General features: G+C 34.5%; 1 protein-coding gene across 10 annotated transcripts in view; it reads left to right on the top strand.

The window, feature by feature from the left end:
• Positions 1 to 20,888, top strand: part of LOC125674128 (tubby protein-like) — a 54,149-nt gene extending 33,261 nt beyond the window's left edge. For 6 of the 10 annotated variants that reach the window (XM_048911200.2, XM_048911197.2, XM_056158041.1 and 3 more), the window contains 10 exons: positions 2,511 to 2,672; positions 3,694 to 3,915; positions 8,939 to 9,231; positions 11,481 to 11,687; positions 13,377 to 13,489; positions 13,826 to 13,925; positions 14,107 to 14,205; positions 15,138 to 15,225; positions 15,565 to 15,648; positions 17,744 to 20,888. In XM_048911200.2, coding sequence (XP_048767157.1) covers positions 2,511 to 2,672; positions 3,694 to 3,915; positions 8,939 to 9,231; positions 11,481 to 11,687; positions 13,377 to 13,489; positions 13,826 to 13,925; positions 14,107 to 14,205; positions 15,138 to 15,225; positions 15,565 to 15,648; positions 17,744 to 17,877 — 1,502 coding nt within the window. In that variant the 3' untranslated portion in view covers positions 17,878 to 20,888. Of the gene's footprint in view, positions 1 to 2,510; positions 2,673 to 3,693; positions 3,916 to 8,938; positions 9,232 to 11,480; positions 11,688 to 13,376; positions 13,490 to 13,825; positions 13,926 to 14,106; positions 14,206 to 15,137; positions 15,226 to 15,340; positions 15,460 to 15,564; positions 15,649 to 17,743 lie in introns of those variants that run through there. The other 4 variants (XM_056158043.1, XM_056158044.1, XM_048911201.2 and 1 more) reach the window with 2 other exon arrangements.
• The last annotated feature ends 2,195 nt before the right edge of the window (positions 20,889 to 23,083 follow it).

Below are 23,083 nucleotides of genomic sequence, written 5' to 3'. Positions count from 1 at the left end.
AGTTATATTTATATATTTCAGTCACTAATTGACCTACAATCATCAAACTTTGACAGTTGATGCGTCTTGCATGTTCAAAGGGTGTTGACCAAAAAGTAGGTCACCTTGACCTACTTTTGGAATTGGACGACTATATTTATATAATTCAGATACTATTTGACCTACAGTCATCAAACTTTGTCAGTTGTTGGGTCTTGCATGTTTGAAGGGTGTTGATGAAAAAGTAGGTCACCTTGACCTACTTTTGGAATTTGACGGCTATATTTATATATTTCAGATACTATTTGACCTACAGTCATCAAACTTTGTCAGTTGATGGGTCTTGCATGTTCGGAGTTCGCTGACCAAAAAGTAGGTCACCATGACCTACGATTGGAATTTGACAGCTATATTTCAATATTCAGATACTAATTGGCTTAAAATCATCAAACTTTGTCAGTTGATATTTCTTGGGTTCTCAAAATGTGTAAACCAAAAAGTAGGTCACATTGACCTACTTTTTTGAATTCTTAGGATTTAACTAAAGATTTAGAATACTAAGAGGCTAAGAATAGAAATGGTGGGGTTGTACAATTTATCAGAAGAGCGATTCTAGGCCCTTGGGCCTCTTGTTTATTTTTGGTACCAACATTTTTTACCTTTCAGTTTAACCTTCTTTTGAAGAACTTTATCTTTAGCTCTAACTTTAAAGTCTTTTAAACACTTACTGCTAGGGCTTTCATATTTCACATGTGCATTCCTTTTGACAAGATCTTTAAATTGGTACCAAAAATTTTTACCTAATGACCTTGACCTTGGAGTTTGGCCATTGCCTTGTTAAAAGAAAAGTTTAAACATGCCAAATGACATTGCAATGAAATAGATGAAGTAGGTAATGAAAACCTACATACCAGAAATTCTTCTTTATGAAATTGATGAAAGAGTCAACAAAAACCAACAAACTGAAAGTCACCCTCTCTTTTTCAAGTTGTAAGTTAAATCAGCATAGGAATTATTTTCATTTACAATCTTTCATTGAAACCTCAATAAATGAAGCTAAACAACAATAAAATTTTGGTCTTAATTCACCTAAATACATTAATAAGAATTTACATCAGGTTTTACTGAAAGAATGTGTCTGAACATAGATTACCATTGCTCTTTCTCCATCTGTGTTTATTTTCAGATATATTTTAAGAATTGTTGGAATATAACTTGGTTTTGTGACATTAAAAGTCGATATTACTGATTTCCTTTTGATAGCATCCTTTCCTTCTATAATAGCTATATGAAGTGTATGTTAAAATCTTTTCAAAGTTTCCTTGTGATTGGACAGAGATTAACACTTAATGCCGCCATTTAAGATCTGTACTCCTGAGTTTTAATTTACAGATAATGCATCATCATATCGATGATGTCAATGACAGGAGCAAGCAAACTATTATTTCACATACAATTCTGAGCTAATAGTTATGGATTATAACATTCTGTGAATCTATTCTGTTCTAAATCACAAGGGACATACACACCGTCATTGACATGCAAATAAATTCCGATTGCTTTTCCCCTTAAGGAATGCAAGTTTTCATCAACAAGAGCATCCATTTTGCATTCATGAAATTAACAACCTGATTTGAAATTGTTTTGACTTGCCAGGTAGAGTGGATTTAGTTCATTTCAACTAGCAGAAAATGTACAATGTCATTAGATTAAGTGTCAGGGTTGTATTGTTTTTCGTCTTTGCCTGTTTTAATGGCCACAATATTTACCTTAACAACTTTACCCTTTTGTCATAAGTTTTGAACAATACAAATAAAGACTTTCATTCTTAGCTTCAACATTTTGGTTTCCTGTGCTACATATGTATTTATCATGGTCAAGGTCAAATTTGTCACAGTTGAATTTGGCCACACCCTGGGGCATGGCATTTTACAATTACGTCTTGTTGATAGAAACTTCAAATTCAGACAGCTGATAGGTCTTGAAGAAACTGTATGTCAAATAAAGGTCAAGGTTATATTTGACATGATAGGTCAGGGTCATTGTGCTTAAGTTGCATTCAGCATGTATTTTAAAACAACAATGTTTATTATGGAAATTTCACTTACTGTTCAAACACAATCACCAAACTAACCTTTTTCATTGATACAAAATTACAGTGTTGTTAATGTTTTGACATTTACATGTTTATTTAACATCCTGCAATTTTACTTACAGCTATCAGTATCATGTAAAAAAAAATTAATACATTAACTTTTGTATTAAGATATAGCTAATAATATGTCTAGCTTGCTATTTCAGTTAGATATATAGTTACCATAGATTAATTAAAATCTACTGTATTTTATGTTGAAAGCATTACAAAAAAACCACTTTCTTGTTCAAGGAACTTACATGCCAAGGATCTCTTTATTGTATAATTTTTTTTCTGTGAAGCAACATAATGAAACATACTGATGGTTTGATTGCTTTTGAATTCTGTTTATATATGGCTTCAGAAATGTTTTCATTTTTGATTTTGTGTTTAACAGAATATATCGGTCCTGCGGGTATTGAGGATGAGGAGGATATGCGGAGCAGCTCACCAAACCTCCGTCGGAACGATGGCTCATATCCCATCCTCAACGTGACAGAGGACAGTTATAGTGATGACCCAGATAGTGATATCCAGGACATTCCCATCATGAATCAAGGTAACAACTTTGTATACCTAGTTTAGACTGGATGAATTAATGTAGAAGTATGTATATTGTATAAGGGTGGAAATTGTTTACTCTCAACGGGCTGATAAAGTGGACATAGAAAAAGGCCACTCTACTTAGATTAAGGATTGTAGCTTTAAGAGACTTGTGTATTTCATGGTATTTTTAGGTTTACTGGTTTTAGAATATCAGTATTAAGGTGTATTATGTGGCTAAATATATATGTGTTGGCTGTATGATGATGCAAACCAGTGAACTAGACTTATCTATGTTTTCTGGTACATTTTAATTTATGAATATTGCGTATTAACCATGTAAATATTGCTAGAACCGTTGCGGTGACATTCATCTGTGGTTACAGTGTGTTATAATACAGTTGACATAAAGCAAAGTAGGGTTCCAAACCCTATTGGTCTTCACAATATACAAATACAGTGGTACGCTCCTCATCCTTAACATATAGTACATTACTACAGGATGAATTATGTTTGTCTGAGTTTATACTAGGGATGAAAAACTTACAATTAGTTATCTTTATAGGAAGAATTTTACTACCAGGTACATGATTTTTTAATGTGTGTAAATTAAGTAGCTTATATGAATATGTAGCATACAATACACTGATAAAAGAAATGGACATGTAAAATTGCTGTCCTCTGTATATCAATTGTCGTAGATACATACAGTTCACAATACACTTATTGCAAGTTTTAACAATAACATTGGTGTTGGTATTGGGGTAAAAGGTTAGCAACATGTGCATTACCTTAAAAATGCATGATGCATATATACTTGTATGTTATTATAAATCTATGTGTAGTCAGAACAGTATCTCCTATGCTTTTTGTGTGTATATGCATGTAATCTGTTCAATATGAAGTCATTATAAGTGGACAATGGAAGGGTATTTTTAAAGTTTAGTTACTGGAAAAATTTAATGCTTCCAAATGTCTTTAAAATTTCAAATTAATTTGGCAAAAACGTTATTTCATGATCATCTGCAAACCATCAGGTGAAGAATCAAACAAACGGAACAAAGGCAAAAACAAGAATGCTCCCTCCAAATCAGGAGGCAGAGGGCAATGGACCTCCCTCACTCCAAACGCCTCCTCAACCTCTCTTTCAAAGAACTCCCGCTCTCGTTCCCGTACCCCCGAGATCATGATCACGGGTACAGAGGACCAGCAACAGGGAAATGACTCTGATGTGGATGATATCCCCATGTTAGATGCAGGTACACCCCAGCCTTCTTCCTTCATCTTCCAGTGTCTTGTTGAGGGCCTGCATTGCTAACATGTCATGTGATAACACTGCTAGTTGTAGAGTTTTGTTTTTATTATTCTGTTATCTTGATTTGGGGCATTTATATGGATGGAAAAGGAGTGATACACAGAGATGAGAGTTAAAGCCCTGCAATAATAACAACAGTAACAACAACAAAAACACCAACGAAATCTTGTTTAAACTTTAATATCATTTCTGGTTATAGAATATGTTCTATATTCTATATATCCAGATTTTTGAGAGATGAAGACAGTTTTGGTTTCAGTGCCAGTGTAATTGCTTTGAGTGATGTTGAGGATTGTACCTCCATCACAGCATATTATATGTCAATTACCCAGGAAATTTTCAAAGACTTACCTTGCTATTTTTTCAATTAAAGTACTAAGACTTGATTCTCTGTGATCACCAACACTAACACTACGGGTGAGGGAATTTTCCAGTATTCAGAGAATTTAACTAATACAGTTGTGTATCATTTCCTCAGATATTAACAATTAGTTTGCATGCATTTAGGTGCTTATCAGTAGAAACACTAGATTTGTTCTTTGCAGAGACTGTCACAGCCTCTTACATGTGGTATTAAGTTTGTTCAGTGGTTTAATTGGGGGATGAGTGTAATGTTTATTTACAGTTTAGTCAGTGTTATAATGTTTCAGTGATCTTCAAACCATTTAAATAAAATCTTTAGACAAAATGAAGTATCAGATCTGTATTAGGATGCTATAAATGTATAGCTGTGCTCATGTGTATGCCTTTTGTCATCCTTAGAAATATCTGTTGTCTTCAGTTAAATTGTGTAACCTTTGAATTTTTTTGCCTATAATTACCATCAAAATGAGTTGCAATGTTTGTACGTACATCTAAGCAATATTTCTGCATCATAATTACCCAGTAGGTTTTCTTTGAAACCCTTTGTACCAAATATATTATACTGTACAATCAGATAATTCTGTAGTGATAATTGTCCAATGCTCCCTGTCTGTAATATTGTAGCACATGCCTGGGATAACTAGCTCCCTGTCTGTAATATTGTAGTACATGCCTGGGGTAACTAGTTTCCTGTCTGTAATATGGTAGTACACGCCCGGGATAACTAGCTCCCTGTCTGTAATATGGTAGTACATGCCTGGGATAACTAGCTCCCTGTCTGTAATATTGTAGTACATGCCTGGGATAACTAGCTCCCTGTCTGTAATATTGTAGTACATGCCTGGGGTAACTAGCTCCCTGTCTGTAATATTGTAGTACATGCCTTGGGTAACTAGCTCCCTGTCTGTAATATTGTAATACATGCCTGGGAAAATTAGCTCCCTGTCTGTAATATTGTAGTACATGCCTGGGGTAACTAGCTCCCTGTCTGTAATATTGTAGTACATGCCTGGGGTAACTAGCTCCCTGTCTGTAATATTGTAATACATGCCTGGGAAAATTAGCTCCCTGTCTGTAATATTGTAGTACATGCCTGGGGTAACTAGCTCCCTGTCTGTAATATTGTAGTACATGCCTGGGGTAACTAGCTCCCTGTCTGTAATATTGTAGTACATGCCTGGGGTAACTAGCTCCCTGTCTGTAATATTGTAGTACATGCCTTGGGTAACTAGCTCCCTGTCTGTAATATTGTAATACATGCCTGGGAAAATTAACTCCCTGTCTGTAATATTGTAGTACATGCCTGGGGTAACTAGCTCCCTGTCTGTAATATTGTAGTACATGCCTGGGGTAACTAGCTCCCTGTCTGTAATATTGTAGTACATGCCTGGGGTAACTAGCTCCCTGTCTGTAATATTGTAGTACATGCCTGGGGTAACTAGTTCCCTGTCTGTAATATTGTAATACATGCCTGGGGTAACTAGCTCCCTGTCTGTAATATTGTAATACATGCCTGGGGTAACTAGCTCCCTGTCTGTAATATTGTAATACACGCCTGGGGTAACTAGCTCCCTGTCTGTAATATTGTAGTACATGCCTGGGAAAATTAGCTCCCTGTCTGTAATATTGTAGTACATGCCTGGGATAACTAGCTCCCTGTCTGTAATATTGTAATACATGCCTGGGGTAACTAGCTCCCTGTCTGTAATATTGTAATACACGCCTGGGGTAACTAGCTCCCTGTCTGTAATATTGTAGTACATGCCTGGGGTAACTAGTTCCCTGTCTGTAATATTGTAATACATGCCTGGGAAAATTAGCTCCCTGTCTGTAATAATGTAATACACGCCTGGGGTAACTAGCTCCCTGTTTGTAATATTGTAGTACACGCCCGGGATAACTAGCTCCCTGTCTGTAATATTGTAATACACGCCTGGGGTAACTAGCTCCCTGTCTGTAATATTGTAGTACATGTCTGGGATAACTAGCTCCCTGTCTGCAATATTGTAGTACACGCCCGGGATAACTAGCTCCCTGTCTGTAATATGGTAGTACATGCCTTGGGTAACTAGTTTTCAATGCAATGGTAGGTATTAGGTTGAAATCTTTTTGTGATTGGTTTAACTTTTATCAGTTGCATCTCCAAAACCTGAAAATGGCTTGCTGATACAAAACTGATTCCCTAAATGTGTGTAATCGTAATATACACCATTTGAAAGTGAAAATGGGCATAGATTCTTTGTGACATTCCTTTATGTAATGATTAGGGAAACTATCTGTCTGGAATTTCAATGCATTAAGTAAAGGAGAGCTTGATAGGTTTGTTTGAATACTGATAAAAATAAAATGTAGTGGACCTATTCATACTTGAATATATTCTCTTCTCCTTCAAGCCTAATTCTGTTTGTATGTTTTTGGCCAATAGTTTTTTGTCTCTCAACGTCCTCAGATTAGCTGTTTGAGCAATAATATGATTGTGAAAACTGTGTGTCATCCATGCATGCATTAATGTCTTGAAAAAGAATGAGGATTGAATAGGTCACACTAGACAACAAATGCATGCTCCTCAAATATTGATTGTTACTGTATGTGTATGTGCATCAAAATTTGTGATGCTTATCTTTTGCTCCCTCAGAGGTTTGTATGGGGTGAATAATGTCATTAAACATAAGATGTAGTCTGTTCAATGAAATTTGGACCCATGTGATAAATGTTCTTGATAAGCAATTATCAATGAAAATAAACATGGGGATATTTGTTCTTGCCCACATTAAACTTTAGAAGTTCAAAAGCTAGTCATCAGTCCGGACTTAGTTTGGCAGTTGATACTTGTGTATTCATACAGCACCGAGCTATATTGTCTCCAAACAGTTAATTATTATAGAGCTGTATTGGAGACATAAACCAAAGAGAGGTAAAGAAATTTTACACGATGACGTACTGTGACGATATGCATTGAATCAATTCAAGAAGCATTTAAACCATTAAAAGGTTTTTTCTTGCTTGGTGCATATTCTTTTGGACAGTGGAAATCTTCTGCTTTGATGTTCATGTTGTAGCTTGTTAATTGTGGATATTATAACAAAATCAGGGGGGAAAAGGAAGAAAATGTCAGACTTGTTGCAGTTTCTTTACAATGTGTTGCTGTTTTTTCTTGCGTGGATTAATTGAGTAGCATTGATCCTTTCAAAATTTGCTGGAATTGATTTGTTAATTAACAGGAAGTGGCCCATTTCTGAACTCTTTCCTTCACTTGTCAAAGAAAAATATCTTGCTGTGAGATTTTAGACCCAAATTTCCAAGTGTGTGTTCAAGTTTTCATAATGTGAGAGATCTATGGTGTAAAAATCCATTGGAGTTTAAATGTGTATATAAACAAGACAAATATGGCAGAATCCAACCATCTAGACAAGCAATATTCTCCTGATCACAGGAGTCCCTACCGAACTAATGAAGCGTTTCACTATGACCCTGATGAGGAGGAAATATTGGCTCGTCAGTTGGAAGGTAAAATGTACACATGTTCAGGCTTAATATTTCATGAAGTGTTAATGAACATTTGTTTAATATCATTGCAGAATGAAAGTAGAACATCATAATGTATGTTATATGAAATTTGTCACTTACTAGTTAATGTTGAATACCATTGCTGTGTGCATGTGAAGTCTTCTCTAGAAAGTGATGATATTTTTATTTCTTTTCTACTTTGGTGACTTGGGTTAAAGCCAAAAACAGGAGAATTCTGAAGATGTATAATTAATCTTTTGCAAGAAAAATAATGTCCTTGTAAAGAGATCTATTGGTAGAACCTGTGGACTTCTGAATGAATGAATATTTGGTTATAGATTTCATTGTTAGGTTTAAATTGGTATGACTTCACATGAATTTTTGGAGCAATTATTCTCTTCTGTCTTGATACACCAGTTCTTTCCATATTGGCAGTGTATAAAATGAGACATTCCATCATCCAAGCATATAACAGATATTGACAGAATTCGTTAGTTGGCAAATACCATTCTAATCACTGCATCTAATTCTTTTCCTGATTTGTTGGGGGGAAACATTTTGTGGGAAGATTTGTTTTTAGATTGAATTTACACAGAAGGAATTCCTTGCTTCTTTCAAAACATGCACAAACTAAGCTAGCTGGTAGCTTTCATCGTGTGTTTTGCAAAAATGTAATTTGGCAAGTTGGCAACACAATTGTTTATCAAATTCATTATTAATGGTGATTAATTTTGATGAATGACTTTCAGTTTCAGAGTTTTATTGATGCGATAATATTGCAATCCTTAATTATTATTTTTTCTTGTAGCAAGGTATATATTTACATATTCTGAGATTCATTGTGTATTCGTTCTAGATTAGTGTTTTCTCTTAATTTTTACTTGTAATTAGTAGACTTTTTGATACTAACATATTAAACATCTGTTGAATTGTTTTCATAATTTTGATGTCTATTAATTTATCATCAATTAAAAAGTATTTTAGTAGGAAATATAGTGAATGGGTTAACTGTTTACATGAATTTCGGTATAAATGAAAACTTGATTTTCATTAATCATAACCTAATTTGTGTTATTGACATGTGTGTTTATTTTCAGAAACTTCAAATAAACCAAACAAAGCCCATAAGCAGAAAAACAAAAAGTCTGCCCCAAACAGACCACCAGCACCCCCCACTACTGGAGGCGAGCGTTCTGGTGGGCGGTCCCCAATACCTCTAGTAGCCAATCAGAAACAGCGACAGAAGCCAAGCAACCAACCAGTACAAGGGTTCCAGCAGCCTGAGGATGAAGAAGAAGATGATGGAGTAGATGAGACTAGTGCCCCTGTGGTACCATCTAAATCTCCAAGCAGTAAAAATATCAAGCAAATGGCTGCCTACAACAATGAGGTTAGTCTACTTTAGTGTTGAATGCTGTTAAAGCTAACTGAATTAGGTGTATTTCTTGTTTGCGGCCTCAGTTGATGAATCATGGTGACTGCACATTTCAGACAGAGCAAAGACATACTGTACACAGTTAAATTTTCACCCAGACTCATTAAAAAACAGTTATATAAAATATTTTCATTTGTAATGTTTTTGTCCTCAATATCTTTACCAAGTGTAATGATAGCCATTTCCTCATGAATGCAATACAGATGTGAACAATATGCAGATGAATCTTGATGAATATAGTACATCTTTTTGCGACTGGGAATTTCGACAGAAATGAAAAAGATTTCAGAAATATTTACCTTTCCAATGTTTTTACCTTTTATATCTTTATAAATTGCAATGATTGCTTCAGTTGTGAACATTACGCATATGAATGTTGATAGATAGGCCTATAGTACATCCATTTTAACATCTAGGAATTCTGACATAAGTGAAAGTACATGTTCTTATGCCTCGTTCACACGAAGAATTTAATTCGCATTAAACGTAAGTTAATGCGAATTAAATCTGAACCGCATTCACACGGAGATTTTAATGCGCATTAGTTTACTTCGAATTAAAATTTACGTCGCAATTTAATGCGAATTAAATTTACTTCGCATTAGTTCCGTGTGAACGCAAAGCGAAGCTGATGCGAATTAAATGTACACGCATGCGTAATGGCAAATTTGGGTCACATGCATCATACCGGTGGTCAGCTATATATATTAATGTTAGTTTTGTGCGAAAAACTAAGCAAAATGATAATAATCACTAAAAAACATGTACAAACAGCATGTCATTAGATAATGTCAGATGTAAATCTGTGCTCTGCATAGGCATACTGAGTAATACATGTCAAAGGAATTGCTTTTGAATACGACAAAAATGTTTTAAAATAGTGATATGATTTTCTCTTTTAAAACATTTTTTAAAACAAATATGCTGCTCATTGTTAATTTTTTTATACCATATGACGTCATAGTAGACTTATAATACATATTAGTAATTAAAAAGAACGTCACAACAGTAGTCAGCGGAATGGTGAAAGAGACGTTCCGATGTTTTAAAATTGGGCCCATGAAGAAGCAATATATTGTCTAGAGTGAATGCTGGTCGTCAGAGGAAATAACAAGTAATTTCTTGGGAACATGTAAATAAACACGACAAAACTCCTTGTGTGTAGATCAGTTACATGTAAATAAACACGACAAAACTCCTTGTGTATAGATCAGTTACATGTAAATTGTAAACATGTAGTATACTTTGTAGTATTTTGAACAATGAATTTTGTATCTACATAATATTCATTAAAATATCTATAATTTTCAAAAACATAGTCTATTCTTTAATTTAGTTCGCGCACCCTTTAATATAGATGCATACGAATTTAATGCGCATTAGTTTACTTTGCATTAAATATTACCGCCGTGTGAACACTATCTAATTCGAATTAATTTAATGCGCATTATTTTACTTCGCATCAAATTTAATGCGCATCTGTGTGAATGAGGCATAAATATAAAAAATAAATTTGAGGTTTTTTGTTGCACTTTATACCTTCATGTATTTTAAAACATGAAATTTATTTCATAATGAATTGACTGGTCATGGTAGCTCAGTGGTAGAGCATTCGCTTCATAAGTGGGAGGTCATTCGTAAGAGCCCCGCTTGTGCCATGGCCACATCAAACCTAAGATGTTAAAATAGGTAGTGATTGCTCCTTTGCCAAATGCTTGGCATTTAGAAGTGAGAATCACAGGTCTTTCGGATATGACCTTAAAAACGGAGGTCCCGTGTTGCTGCAGGTTTTTGCACAATAAAGAACCCTCACTGCCATGGCCCTGAGTGCTAAGCATAGGTCTAAATTTAGGGTACTTCACCTACAGCTGGTGACGTCTCAATATGAATGAAAAATTCTCGACAGAAAGCAAAACAATCAATCAATCTTAATTGAATTAGCTCAGAGCTGTAATTTACTTATTCATAACAATAATTAGATGCAAAACGAATTTTACCCAGATTTAACTATTAGATTCACCCGGGTAGAAGGAGCATATAGTGGGTGAAAATACGATTAAGGCAAAAATTTCCTTGTATATAGTAGTGATTATCTGTCAATTGCTGAACTAGTGAAATGAGAATATACAAATTTCCGTGAATTCCACATTTTCCATTACCGGTATGAATACCAATTTATACTAATCTCTCCCTCTTTTTTTCAGAACGATGACCAAGAAGCTGAGACTGCAGAAGGTGCTATGGCTCGAGACTACTCACCTGAGCTCACAGAAAACCTTGATGATTTTGTGCTCAGACCAGCTCCTCAAGGTCATGTGATGAAGTGCCGGATCACAAGGGACAAAAAAGGGGTGGATCGAGGAATTTATCCCACGTATTTTCTACATTTAGAAAAAGATGACGGCAAAAAGGTGAAGAAAAACTTTTACAGATATTTTGTGTCAAAGTTTCAGTGGGGTTTTTCCCCCCTTATATAACTGGCACCAATGTGCGGCAACATTAACGATACTTTTCTTAATGCCTAATGGCCCTGTCACACTACATCACGACCTCACTACGTTCTATCATTTTTTTAGATCGTGGTGAGATCGTAGTGCGAACTGCATGAATTTGTAATTTTGTCTGTCTTCACGATGTTACTACGTCCTCACTACGCTCTTATCACGACTCCACTACGATTAAACTACGGCCTTGTTATGATTTCACCACGTTTTCACTACGTTCATCAAGTTCTTACTACACTCCCACTACGTCCATCACGTTCTAACTACACTCTCACCACGACTCCCACAACTGCAACACGAGTTTCCTACGCTTCTGCCACGATTGTACCACGATCTTACAACGATTCCACCATGATCTTACTATGGTTCTACCACGTTTCCGCGCCGCTGTCGCCACAATTTGTAGCAGCTGAATCAGATCCAGATTCAGTATAAATACAGCTCAGAACCCTCTTGTCATCCAGCAAGATCTACGCTGCCTTACGATTCTCCTCCTCCTTCGCCTAAGTAACAATATAGCAGCTTGGTCGTTAAGTGCCATATACTGCATATGCATCAACATCTCCATTAATATTTCTTGGTCTGGCCTTTCCATGATTCCAAAGAAGCAATGGTCATATGCAACCTTTGTTCAGTTTTTATACCAGTGTGTGGGGGAGAACAGAACGTGATTCGATCGTGGCTTGCGCGCAGTGAAATCGTAGTGAGGACGTATTAAGGATGGGATGAGCTTGGTAGAAACGTACTACAGTCTTCAACAACATAGTATGGACGTGCCGTTATCGTAGCGGAAGCGTGAAGAAAACGTAGTGCAAACGGGATGATCGTAATGAGAACGTAGTGAAAACAGGATGGTCGTATAGAGAGCGTAGTGGAATCACAGTGCAGTCATTTTCTTCTGCATCACGATCCCATTACAATGCTACTACGACCATGCGGATCTAAATACGACCTTAGTACGTCCTTACTACGCTTCCACTATGATCAGATTTGACCACGACCACACTACGTTTGTTTTGAGCATGTTCAAAGTTGCTCCACGACCATAAATAAAGACCTTACTACGACCTTACTACGACATACCCGATCGCACTACGATCATCAATTTTTACATGGTCGTAGTGCGAACGTGGCCTAGTGTGATGGGGGTATAACATTCAATTTCCCCAATATTGAGGCTAAAAAAGCTCAATAGCAACTTGTGAAGTTGGATTGTAATTCGCTTTGTATGAAACATTGTTCGAGTTAACTAATTTTAGATAAAAAGTAGATGTCAATAAGATGGCTCACATTTTGTAAAATTGTAAACAATGAATACCGGTACATGTTTATTCTTTAAAAATGGTTTATTCAGTGTTCTTTTTAAAACAAATCCCATTTGTTGACATGAAAGAAAATTCACAATTTGTATTTTGATGCTATAATGGGTATTGGTACCATTCCCAAATGGTAGAGGGAAAATGATTAGTTCATTTCTAGGATTCAACATTGATAATATATCAGTAGCATATTTTGTAGTGTTAGTAGATAAAGTATCAACAGACAGACTTACTATGCTCCATGCTGTCAATACAAATCCATTTATTCTGTTGTTAGATATTCTTATTGGCTGGAAGAAAGAGGAAGAAGAGTAAGACCTCTAACTATCTGATATCTACAGACCCCACTGACCTGTCCAGGGGAGGCGAGGCCTATGTAGGAAAACTCAGGTGAGAGTTCTCTCCCTTGTCCTTCATTCAGATTCACAGTTACTTTTAAAAAGTTGTTTGCCTTTGAAGAATATTGTAAAGTAGAAGAGAAAAATGTTCAGGTGAAGTCATGGAATGTATCTTGATGTAGAATGTGTGAAGTTTTGATCATTTTAAAACTGTGTTTGGTTTTATATGAAAGATTAACATGGTCACACTACAGAATTAAACTTCGAGATTCCTGGGATATGTGTATTTACTTTTTATATTGAAGTACTCCACTTTGCAGTCAGCTGATCTTTTCAAAAGTGGTATGAGAATTGACAAAACATTATTGGACTCTCTTTTTATTTGCAGAGCCAACTTATTAGGAACACAGTTTACTTTGTTTGATAACGGAGACAACCCAAAGAGTAATTATGAAAATGCCAGAAAAGAATTAGTAGGAATTGTATATGTAAGTTATCAAATATCTTGGATTTATCATTTACTGAATACTCACAACTAATCTAGAACATTTTTAAAGTTCTTGTTGTGTGATTTATGAACACATCAAACTTTTGGTAAATGTTTTCAAATACATGTATGTTCCTTAAATAGAATCTTTATAAGCATGCATTGTAATTTTCATTCCACAGGAAACAAACGTGCTAGGTTTTAAGGGACCCAGAAAAATGACCATTGTCATTCCTGGCATGAACTTGGACCATGAGCGAGTAGACATTAAACCAAGATCTGTAAGTTTTCACAGGTTATTTGTTACATTGTAGGAAACAGAAGATGGAAATATCTAAATAAAAAAGGGAGAGGGGGTGGGGGATTGAAAACTGTGTTGTGCATTGATTAATAATGCACAACAACAGAATGTTATGTGACAGAATGAAAGAATTATATTTTTTATGTATTATGATTTAATTTTACTTGTAACATGCAATTTGATTGGTTCGTTTGACTTTATCAACATTCTTTATATCGTATAAGCAAAGTTGCCATTTAGTCCCACTATATGACATCACAATAGGTTTAGTTATTTTCTTTCCATTTTGTTGCTACAGCAATATTGGTCCGCATCATATAAAAATTCACATTTAGAATTATTTGTCAACTAATATGATATAAAGTAAGTTGGGACAGTTTACACTATTTTACAATCTGATTAAAACCAGATCCTGAGATCCGCTCACTTAGTGTAGCGATCTAAGTGAGCGGATCTCAGGATCTGGTTTTAATCAGATTGCACTATTTTGTAAACCACTTCATGGTCTATGATGTGTAAACTGCCCCAACTTACTTAATATCATATAAATGAGGAAAAATGATTTTCCTTCCTTAATGAATCAATATCCATATTTTTATGTGGACATTATCTTTGTATATCAAAGGACTAGTCTTATACAGGCTCAGTCTACTGCCTAATCATTATGTTTTATATGATACAATATTGTTTGAATTACATGTCTACATTGTGGCAGCACTTCTTGTCTGTACATGATAAATCTTGGGTGGAGATTTTATGTTTTACAGGCAATAGTGATAGGGGGCAAACTTATTCAATCATTCATGAACAGTGGCAGATGCATTTATGGACCCACTGACAGAACAGTAAAATTAGTGAAGTTGTAAACTACATTGACACCTTAGGATACATGTATATTGATTTGTGTTACAGGACAATGATGGTTTGATTGACAGATGGAAGAGGAAAAATATGGAGAATATTCTAGAGCTTCACAATAAAACCCCAGTGTGGAACGATGGTATGTACAGCATTTCAGTTCTAATTTGTCCATATTTCAAAACTGCATTAATATGGTCAGTTTTATAAGAGATTTTTTATATAAGAGATTTTAAAACAAAAAGCCATACTTTCAGAAAACAAAAAATGGACAACAAGTTATAGCTGTGTGTGGAAGATCCACAACACTGATAGCAGCAATGATATTATGTTTGCATACATCAGAGATTTATACATGTAAATGATTGAATGAATTGATGATATTTTAAAGGGTGTTCTTAAAATTTCTCTGACAATAAATTTTATGGCAATTGGGCAAATCTATTGTCAATTTTGTAACTATATGATTATTTCCTTGCAGAAACTCAGTCATACGTGTTAAATTTCCATGGCAGAGTCACTCAGGCCTCTGTGAAGAATTTCCAAATTGTACATGACAATGATGGTAAAGTTTGAAATTATTTCCACATTATAGCTTGTATTGAAATTCTGCTTGGCTTTTCTCTTGAAGCATGAAGAAAAGTAATAGTTCAGCTGTTCTGTCCGATATCTTATATGCAATTTTGCTCATAAATATTTTCAAAAACAAAACTACAGGAATTAAAACTGTGTCACATAGGGCAAGAAAATAAATTCACAACTACTCATCCCGTGGGACAAGTAACAACATATAATGACCACTCGTCCCTATAATGGCTGTCTCATAATATATTCATACTTTACTTAAAGGGAAAGGCAACCCTAACCACATATTTGCTTTTATGAATAAAGTATTACTTACTGATATCTTAATTGACTGTCTTTAACAACAAAAATCCTTGCTTAACAAATAAATCAATATTAATCAATCATGTATTTTAAATTACCTGCCACTAAGAGAGTGGCCATTGAAGTTTAATTTATGACGTCACACCGTCTATTCCGGTTTATTTCATCAGCAGCACTGTAAACATGACAAGTCACGAACAGTTAAGTTTGGAGCCGTATAGATTTGAGCCCGTTCTTTCGCAAGAAGAAATTGAGAAAAGAAAACGTTCAATTGAGTCGCAGACAAGGCAGATGGTAAACGTTCTTCATACAAATTGCTTGAACCTCAACTTGTCATTACGCAAATGATGGAGCCACAGTTTATGTAGTCTTTTCTTTTCAAATGACTTGGTTGGGTTGGGAATTTCGAAGAAAAGAAAAAAAACAACCTTTTTTCACATCTCCCCTTTGCATTAGTGTAATTAACTGCTTGCCAGGAAGGCATCAACCTATTTATTCGTAAGGTCTACCACATGCAGATCTTTGATGATCTCACAGGTGCTTGGGTTCAGGACCCCCCCCCCCCCCCCCCAATTCCGAATAATCTACATGAGTTAATTTAATTAATTTTTTTTGTTGAAATTTTTTTAATGCATGTCAACATCTTGCATACCCATGAAGTCCAAAATACATGTCATTCAAAATAAGCCCTTTTTAAAAAAAAAATACCCTCACTGGTTATTATAAGTTCTGAGGGGGGGGGGGGGGGGGGGGCTGTCCCAAGCACCTGTGGATGATCTTAGAATCTCATCAAAACCAGAACAGAAGGTGTGACGTCAAAATTATTGATTTTTGTGGTCTTCAATACAAAAGAGTTACACATCATGGCAGCCTCTATAGATCACGGGAATTTCAATTTTTGACGTTTTCAAATTAGTACTGAAGCTTATCAAGGCCATAAATCAACAGAATTGTATGACAAATCTTTATCATATGATTAATCCGATCATTTATCATGAAAAAAATCTTTTGGGTTGCCTTTCCCTTTAAAGAAAGACTGTAAATGGACTTGTATCTTTAATTCTTCAATTTTAGTTATTAAAGACATTCATGTACTCTGTCATGAATAAATTGACAGTTTGAGTCATTAATCATTGTCTGAATCAGAAAGATGAACACAATTCTCTTTCAACTTAAAAAACCCCACAACAATCAATAGTTTGCTTCTTTGACATCTTTCTAAGTTGCAAAGAGGTGTTTTGTGATATACATCAATAGCAAAACCCTTTACGGTGGCATTTCTTGACATGCTTTGAAGTGTTATTCATCATATGAGTAAATACAAACATCAACAATTTCTCTGTATGTACTTACTTTGCTTTTAAAACACAATAAAATATTTAAAAGAGTTATTCGGATATGGGGTTTGTTGTACATTCGCAACTCACCCCTGGAATGTTGATAGATGACTGAGGTAGTTACTCTATATACTGGCTATGCACAAACAGAACAATGTAGACAATTATTTTCAAATGTTTATGAAATAGAATGAAATTCAGCAGTTACAGAAAATTTTACTTGTCACTGGGGATGAGTACATAATAGCATTCAGTCTACCTGAGCCAATTTTAGTTTGTCCAAGACAAGTAATTATTTCACACCCTATGTGTATATCAAGAGGAATTAAGTGAATACAACAAATGAAGACAGATCCAAAATTTCCAAGCAGTATATTTTTTCATGAATATCATAATTTTGTCTTTCCAAATTAATCTCTCAATGTTTTTATTCAGTGGAGTACATCGTGATGCAGTTTGGTCGTGTGGCAGAAGACGTGTTTACTATGGATTTCAACTATCCCCTTTGTGCTGTTCAAGCATTTGGAATAGCACTGAGTAGTTTTGACAGTAAACTAGCTTGTGAATAGTACCATCTCTCAACCACATCCACCATCATCCGGATCACAGCTCAATCCCATCTCATGATTTGGTTATTTGTGCAGATATTGTAGTTTACTTTGTGCCTAGTATGGAAGTGATTACCAGAATTTGGATTTAAAATCATTCTTTTTGATTTAAAGCATTTTTTTCTCTGTCATTAGATTAGAAAAATTGTACCTTACAAAATAGAAAGAAGCAGTCAAAATGATAATTATATTGGTACAGCTTATGTGCACAATGAACCGTGTTCAGTGAAACATTTCCTCTCATTTTGTGTTCATCTTTAATCGACAGAAGGAGAAGGTAGAAAATTAATAGTAAAAAGTACTAATATTGTTAGGATTCATTTGAAATTTTTTTTTTTCTTGCATCACATCTGACATTTTGATGCATTGTTTGGTAAATGGGAGTTCTTAACCATATTTCTAACACAGTTTTATTTTATTTTATTTTTTTCTTAGACAATACAGAATGTTGCCCAAAGACTAATTGAAGTAGTAGAATAACTTTCCCTCTATTTCTGTATTTTTGAACAAATTAATGTTAGTAGATATGGAGGGATTCAATTTTGCAGTAATTATAAAAGTATGCCCAATGAATCCCAGTGTTTCTTTAGAATTGAGCTTGTGATGTTTTGTTTGAGAACATTTTCAACAAAGGAAAGTATTTTAAGTTTCAAATGATCAATTTGTTATCTTAGTTTAGTAGTTATGAATGAAATGCATAAGATTACATTTGTGTAAGTCACATGACCATCCGTTAATATATTCATGGTTATGAGGTCACAATTGAATGTTTGAAATTTATTATGAGTATCAATGCAGTGTTTTGCTAAGGTGTTGTAATTTCATTTTTGTACATATGCATAAATTGCATTCCTATATGTACTTTTGTGAGTTACGTTTTTTCCGTCCATTTGCATATCACATGGGCATTTCAATAACCCAGCAGTTGCAACATGAGATGACACATGTGGCAATGGAAATTTTTCTCCCATTAATTCCCAGCTTGGTGTATTTTATATTGTGGTTGTGATAAAAATGAAAATGGTGTACAAAATGTTAGTATATATTTTAGTGATTTTCTAAGAAAATTCTTTGTTTACAACTTTATGTTGTTATTGTGTAGGCTATGCCAATTGTGCAATCCCCCTCCCCCACCCCCCTATATTCCGCCCACCTGAATATTTTTATATTTGGATGCTTGTCAACTGAAATACACAAAGGAAGCAATCATATTTACTATGAATTAGTTTAAATCATCAGATTGTATGTTCACCAGACGTGCTATTTATTCATGCACATGTCATCTTTGAAGTTGGTCTTTTACGAAACAATTTTACAACAAGTGAAGTATAGCAATGGCTGATAGAATTTTATGACCTTACATGTAGGTCATGTTTATCAATGTTATTGTGTATAGAATGTGTATGTATTTTGGTTTATTATACAATACTTTAAGAATCAACACCTTAACTACGGTAAAATCAGTTCATGGTTTGACCCAGATACAAAAATACCAACTAGATGTAGATGTAGTATTTCTTTAATGAGAGGGGAAGTTTACTGTTAAAACCCCATGTCACTATTAAACTTGATTCAGTAGATTGTACAAAGTATCTTGTCTGTATTGTTAGCATAGCCATGGTTCAGGTGATATCACTTTGTTATTGTGCACAGTTTGAACTTTTTCCAAATTCAGAATAAACATTCTTTTGGCAAATTTTTTTTTGTTATTTGAGAGTGAACTAATTTCTTAACAAAGTATCTTTCTTGTGTTTTATATTTCTTTAAATATTTGTAAAAAGATAAATTAAAGATCCCAAAATTTTCCAGAAATCTGATGAACTATATTGTGCATGTAAATGTTGATTTTTACAAGACTGGTGATATATACAGTATTAGTGTAATATAATCCTTTATTTATTGATATCAGGGGAAAGTGCTATTTACTGTAACCTGTTTGGGGTTAAAGGCTAGTAATTATTCTATCTATTGTGTTTTCCAAGTCAGTTGTATCAGTTTGATATCAGAGAGCAATTTAAGACTATAATTTTGATGATTTGCAAGTGAAAATGACTGGTACTGGGTAGCTGTGAATGCAGATTTTGTATATACATGTGTACACTGTATGAGTACTTAAATTAGTGGGATTCGTATTTTGACACTTAACCAAAAAATGCTAATTGTGGTTTGCTCTGTTATGTGGAATTATCTATTCTTCATTGTAGAATACAGTAGCACTAAATCATCATAACACTAGAATATTTATTCTCGACTGTGCGAAGTTTTAAATACTCTAAACTAAGTACACATACAGTTTCATGGAGTACAGAGACAGTGGAAAGAGTTACTCCCCTTTATAAAGATCCGTTAATGTGTATGCAGTTTTTTTCTTCTGGCTATTGTTAAATTTAAGAAACAATATTTATGAAATATTATTTGTATTGTCTTTGTGTTGCTAACTTTTATAAGTTTTAACTTTGCTGCATGTGAGTGACTTTTAGTACACAAAGTATGTGTGCTGAATTGTCAGTATTCCATATTTAGCTTTGTTTTTTTTTTTAGTTCTTACTGGGTAAAATACCCAATTATAATTGTGTAATGAAGAGGAGGGAATTTTTTGGTATTGATTTTTTTTCTCACACTGATTCCCACTTGCACAGTTTTCAAAATGGGGAATAAAATGGATGCAAGTGAAATCAATAAGCTAACTTCTTAAAATCACATTGTTTTGAGAGTATAATATATTTTTGAAATCTCAAATCACAGACCCAGAAACAAAGAAATCCAACATCTATTAAACTTTTCATATTGTATAAATTCATTGGTCCTGTTTTCCCCTCCTTCCCTCCAGCAGACTGGTGTGTTAGGTTTATCAAATGTTGCCGTCCACGTGTCTTTTGATTGTATAATTATTATTTGTTTATATTCAGTTGCCATTAATTTATCATTGTCAAATATATTTCACAGTTTGTCGAAATAAAAATGTGCCACATTTTACCTCTTGTTTAATAATGGTAATGAAACTTCCGAATTTTGTGCATCACAAGGTACAGAGTTTTTCAGTTCTGAAGAGCCACGGAAATTTTTACACCCAACAATGTCCACCTACTACCTTATAACATGATAGATCATCAGGGGCGTCAGAAGGTATTTAACATTATGAGACAAAATGGATTGAAAGGGGGGAGGGGGTTGAGGCCAATTCAGATTTCCACCAGCATCTTGAAGGTTAGGGCCCTGTAGTAATTACTCTCTGTCGATCTGTCAATACTTTCTATGGAATGCAATGACTTTAGTTTCCATAAAAAAAAATATATACCTATAATATGTAGGTATATAATACTTGGATTAGGCAGAAGAAGACTTCTTTCAGATTTATGGCTTTGTTGTCACATTTAAAGGTAATGCTTGGGTTAGGCAGAAGAAGATTCCTTTCGATTTTCAGATTTATTGGTTTTGTAGTTACAGAGTTATGGGACTTGGAATTATAATAAATCGTATTCTGAGAGATAGTGCATATGTAGGGTATGGATGGTCATAATCACCACCAATAACTAAAAGGTGGGGACTATTAAATTACACATGTTGGTTAGATTTTTCTCAGACAGGAAATTTTACCATATCGTCTGATATTTCATTTTTAAAAATTCAAAATTGTGGTTTGAATTCTGGTTTTAGCTTTCAACTGATTGGTCAAATTGTGGTTTGAATTCTGGTTTAGTTTTCTGATGATTAGTCAAATTGTGGTTTGAATTCTGGTTTTAGCTTTCAGCTGATTGGTCAAATTGTGGTTTGAATTCTGGTTTGGATTTCTGATGATCAGTCATATTGTAGTTTGAATTCTCGTTTGGCTTTATTATGATTGGTCAAATCGTGGTTTGAATTCTGGTTTGGCTTTATTATGATTGGTCAAATTGTGGTTTGAATTCTGGTTTGGCTTTCTGCTGATTAGTCAAATTATTGTGGTTTCCAATTACCTGATTGGATTTCAAAACCAAAATTCATGGCTTATTCTTATCGCTAAATTTCTAGAGGAGTATGTGGTTTACATAAACGTTTTCAAGTGCTGCAGATAGTGGGTCACCAGGGAAATACGTGTGTTTTAGCTGTTATCGTGATAGTAAAAATACAGCTGGTTGGGAGGTAATTTATTGATGAGGATGAATGAATGTAATATATTAATGATGGTCAGATAGTGATGATCTGGGGTGGGCGTGTCCACAGATTATGTGGTTAGGATCAATCGACGATCTAGCCAGTAAACATGTTAAAATCATCAATTTAGAATCGGAATGAAAATAAACTATGGGTGAGAATACAAAACTTGATATTACTTCAATGTTTACAGGTGTTACGAACGATTTTTTTTTTTTAAAGGAGACTAGCAGAAAATTAATGGAAAAACTGAAATCCTAATTGAAAGTAAAATAAAAATAAAAAAAGGGGACAACATTGTGAACAATACGGATATTCAGAATTTCTTGTAGAAATAGAAAATTAACAGATGAAGCCATCTACAATTGTAACAAAAAAACAAAAAACAAAAAAGTGCAACTCAGAAATAAACTTATTCGGATTACTGATAAAAGTGAAAAAGGATGATTAATATGGGGGAAAAAACGATGTTGTGAATGACATCGACGACGAAAATCGAATTGATACAGGGGAGAGAAAAGCTTTTGTGAACTCTAAGGATAAAAGATTGAAGAGAAAACCAACGGCGGAAACATCACAAAATAATGTTTCGCAGGACTCCAAAAGTTTTCGATGCAGCAAAGAGTGTAACCAGCAGTCCGAGTGGGGACCCAGTGGGAAAAACGAGACAAGTGGAGGTCAGTACAGTTAGATAAGATAATCATTATACCAGAATAATTCAGAACATATATGAGATGAATTTACTGATAGTATTGAGTAAACGTAAAATTGGTATGAAACTACTCGCAGTTACGTAGCGCTATACACATCGACACTTCACCAACAGCAGGTACTCGACGACCAGGGACAGATTCTGAGTGCCAGCGCCTGTCCTCGCAGAAAATTTAGAATATAAAGTTATCTTTCTTTTATTTTAGATAGAGAAGCGGTTTATCAAGTGCAAAATATTTTCAAAACTTAGTATATGTAACTGTAAATACATTGAGGTAAGAAAGAGAGGAAATGTTACTAGAATATGCATCACTTACTGTAA

This window comes from Ostrea edulis, chromosome 3 (genome assembly GCF_947568905.1).
Source record: "Ostrea edulis chromosome 3, xbOstEdul1.1, whole genome shotgun sequence".
Lineage (NCBI taxonomy): Eukaryota > Metazoa > Mollusca > Bivalvia > Ostreida > Ostreidae > Ostrea > Ostrea edulis.
This window is presented reverse-complemented; position numbering and strand designations above follow the sequence as displayed.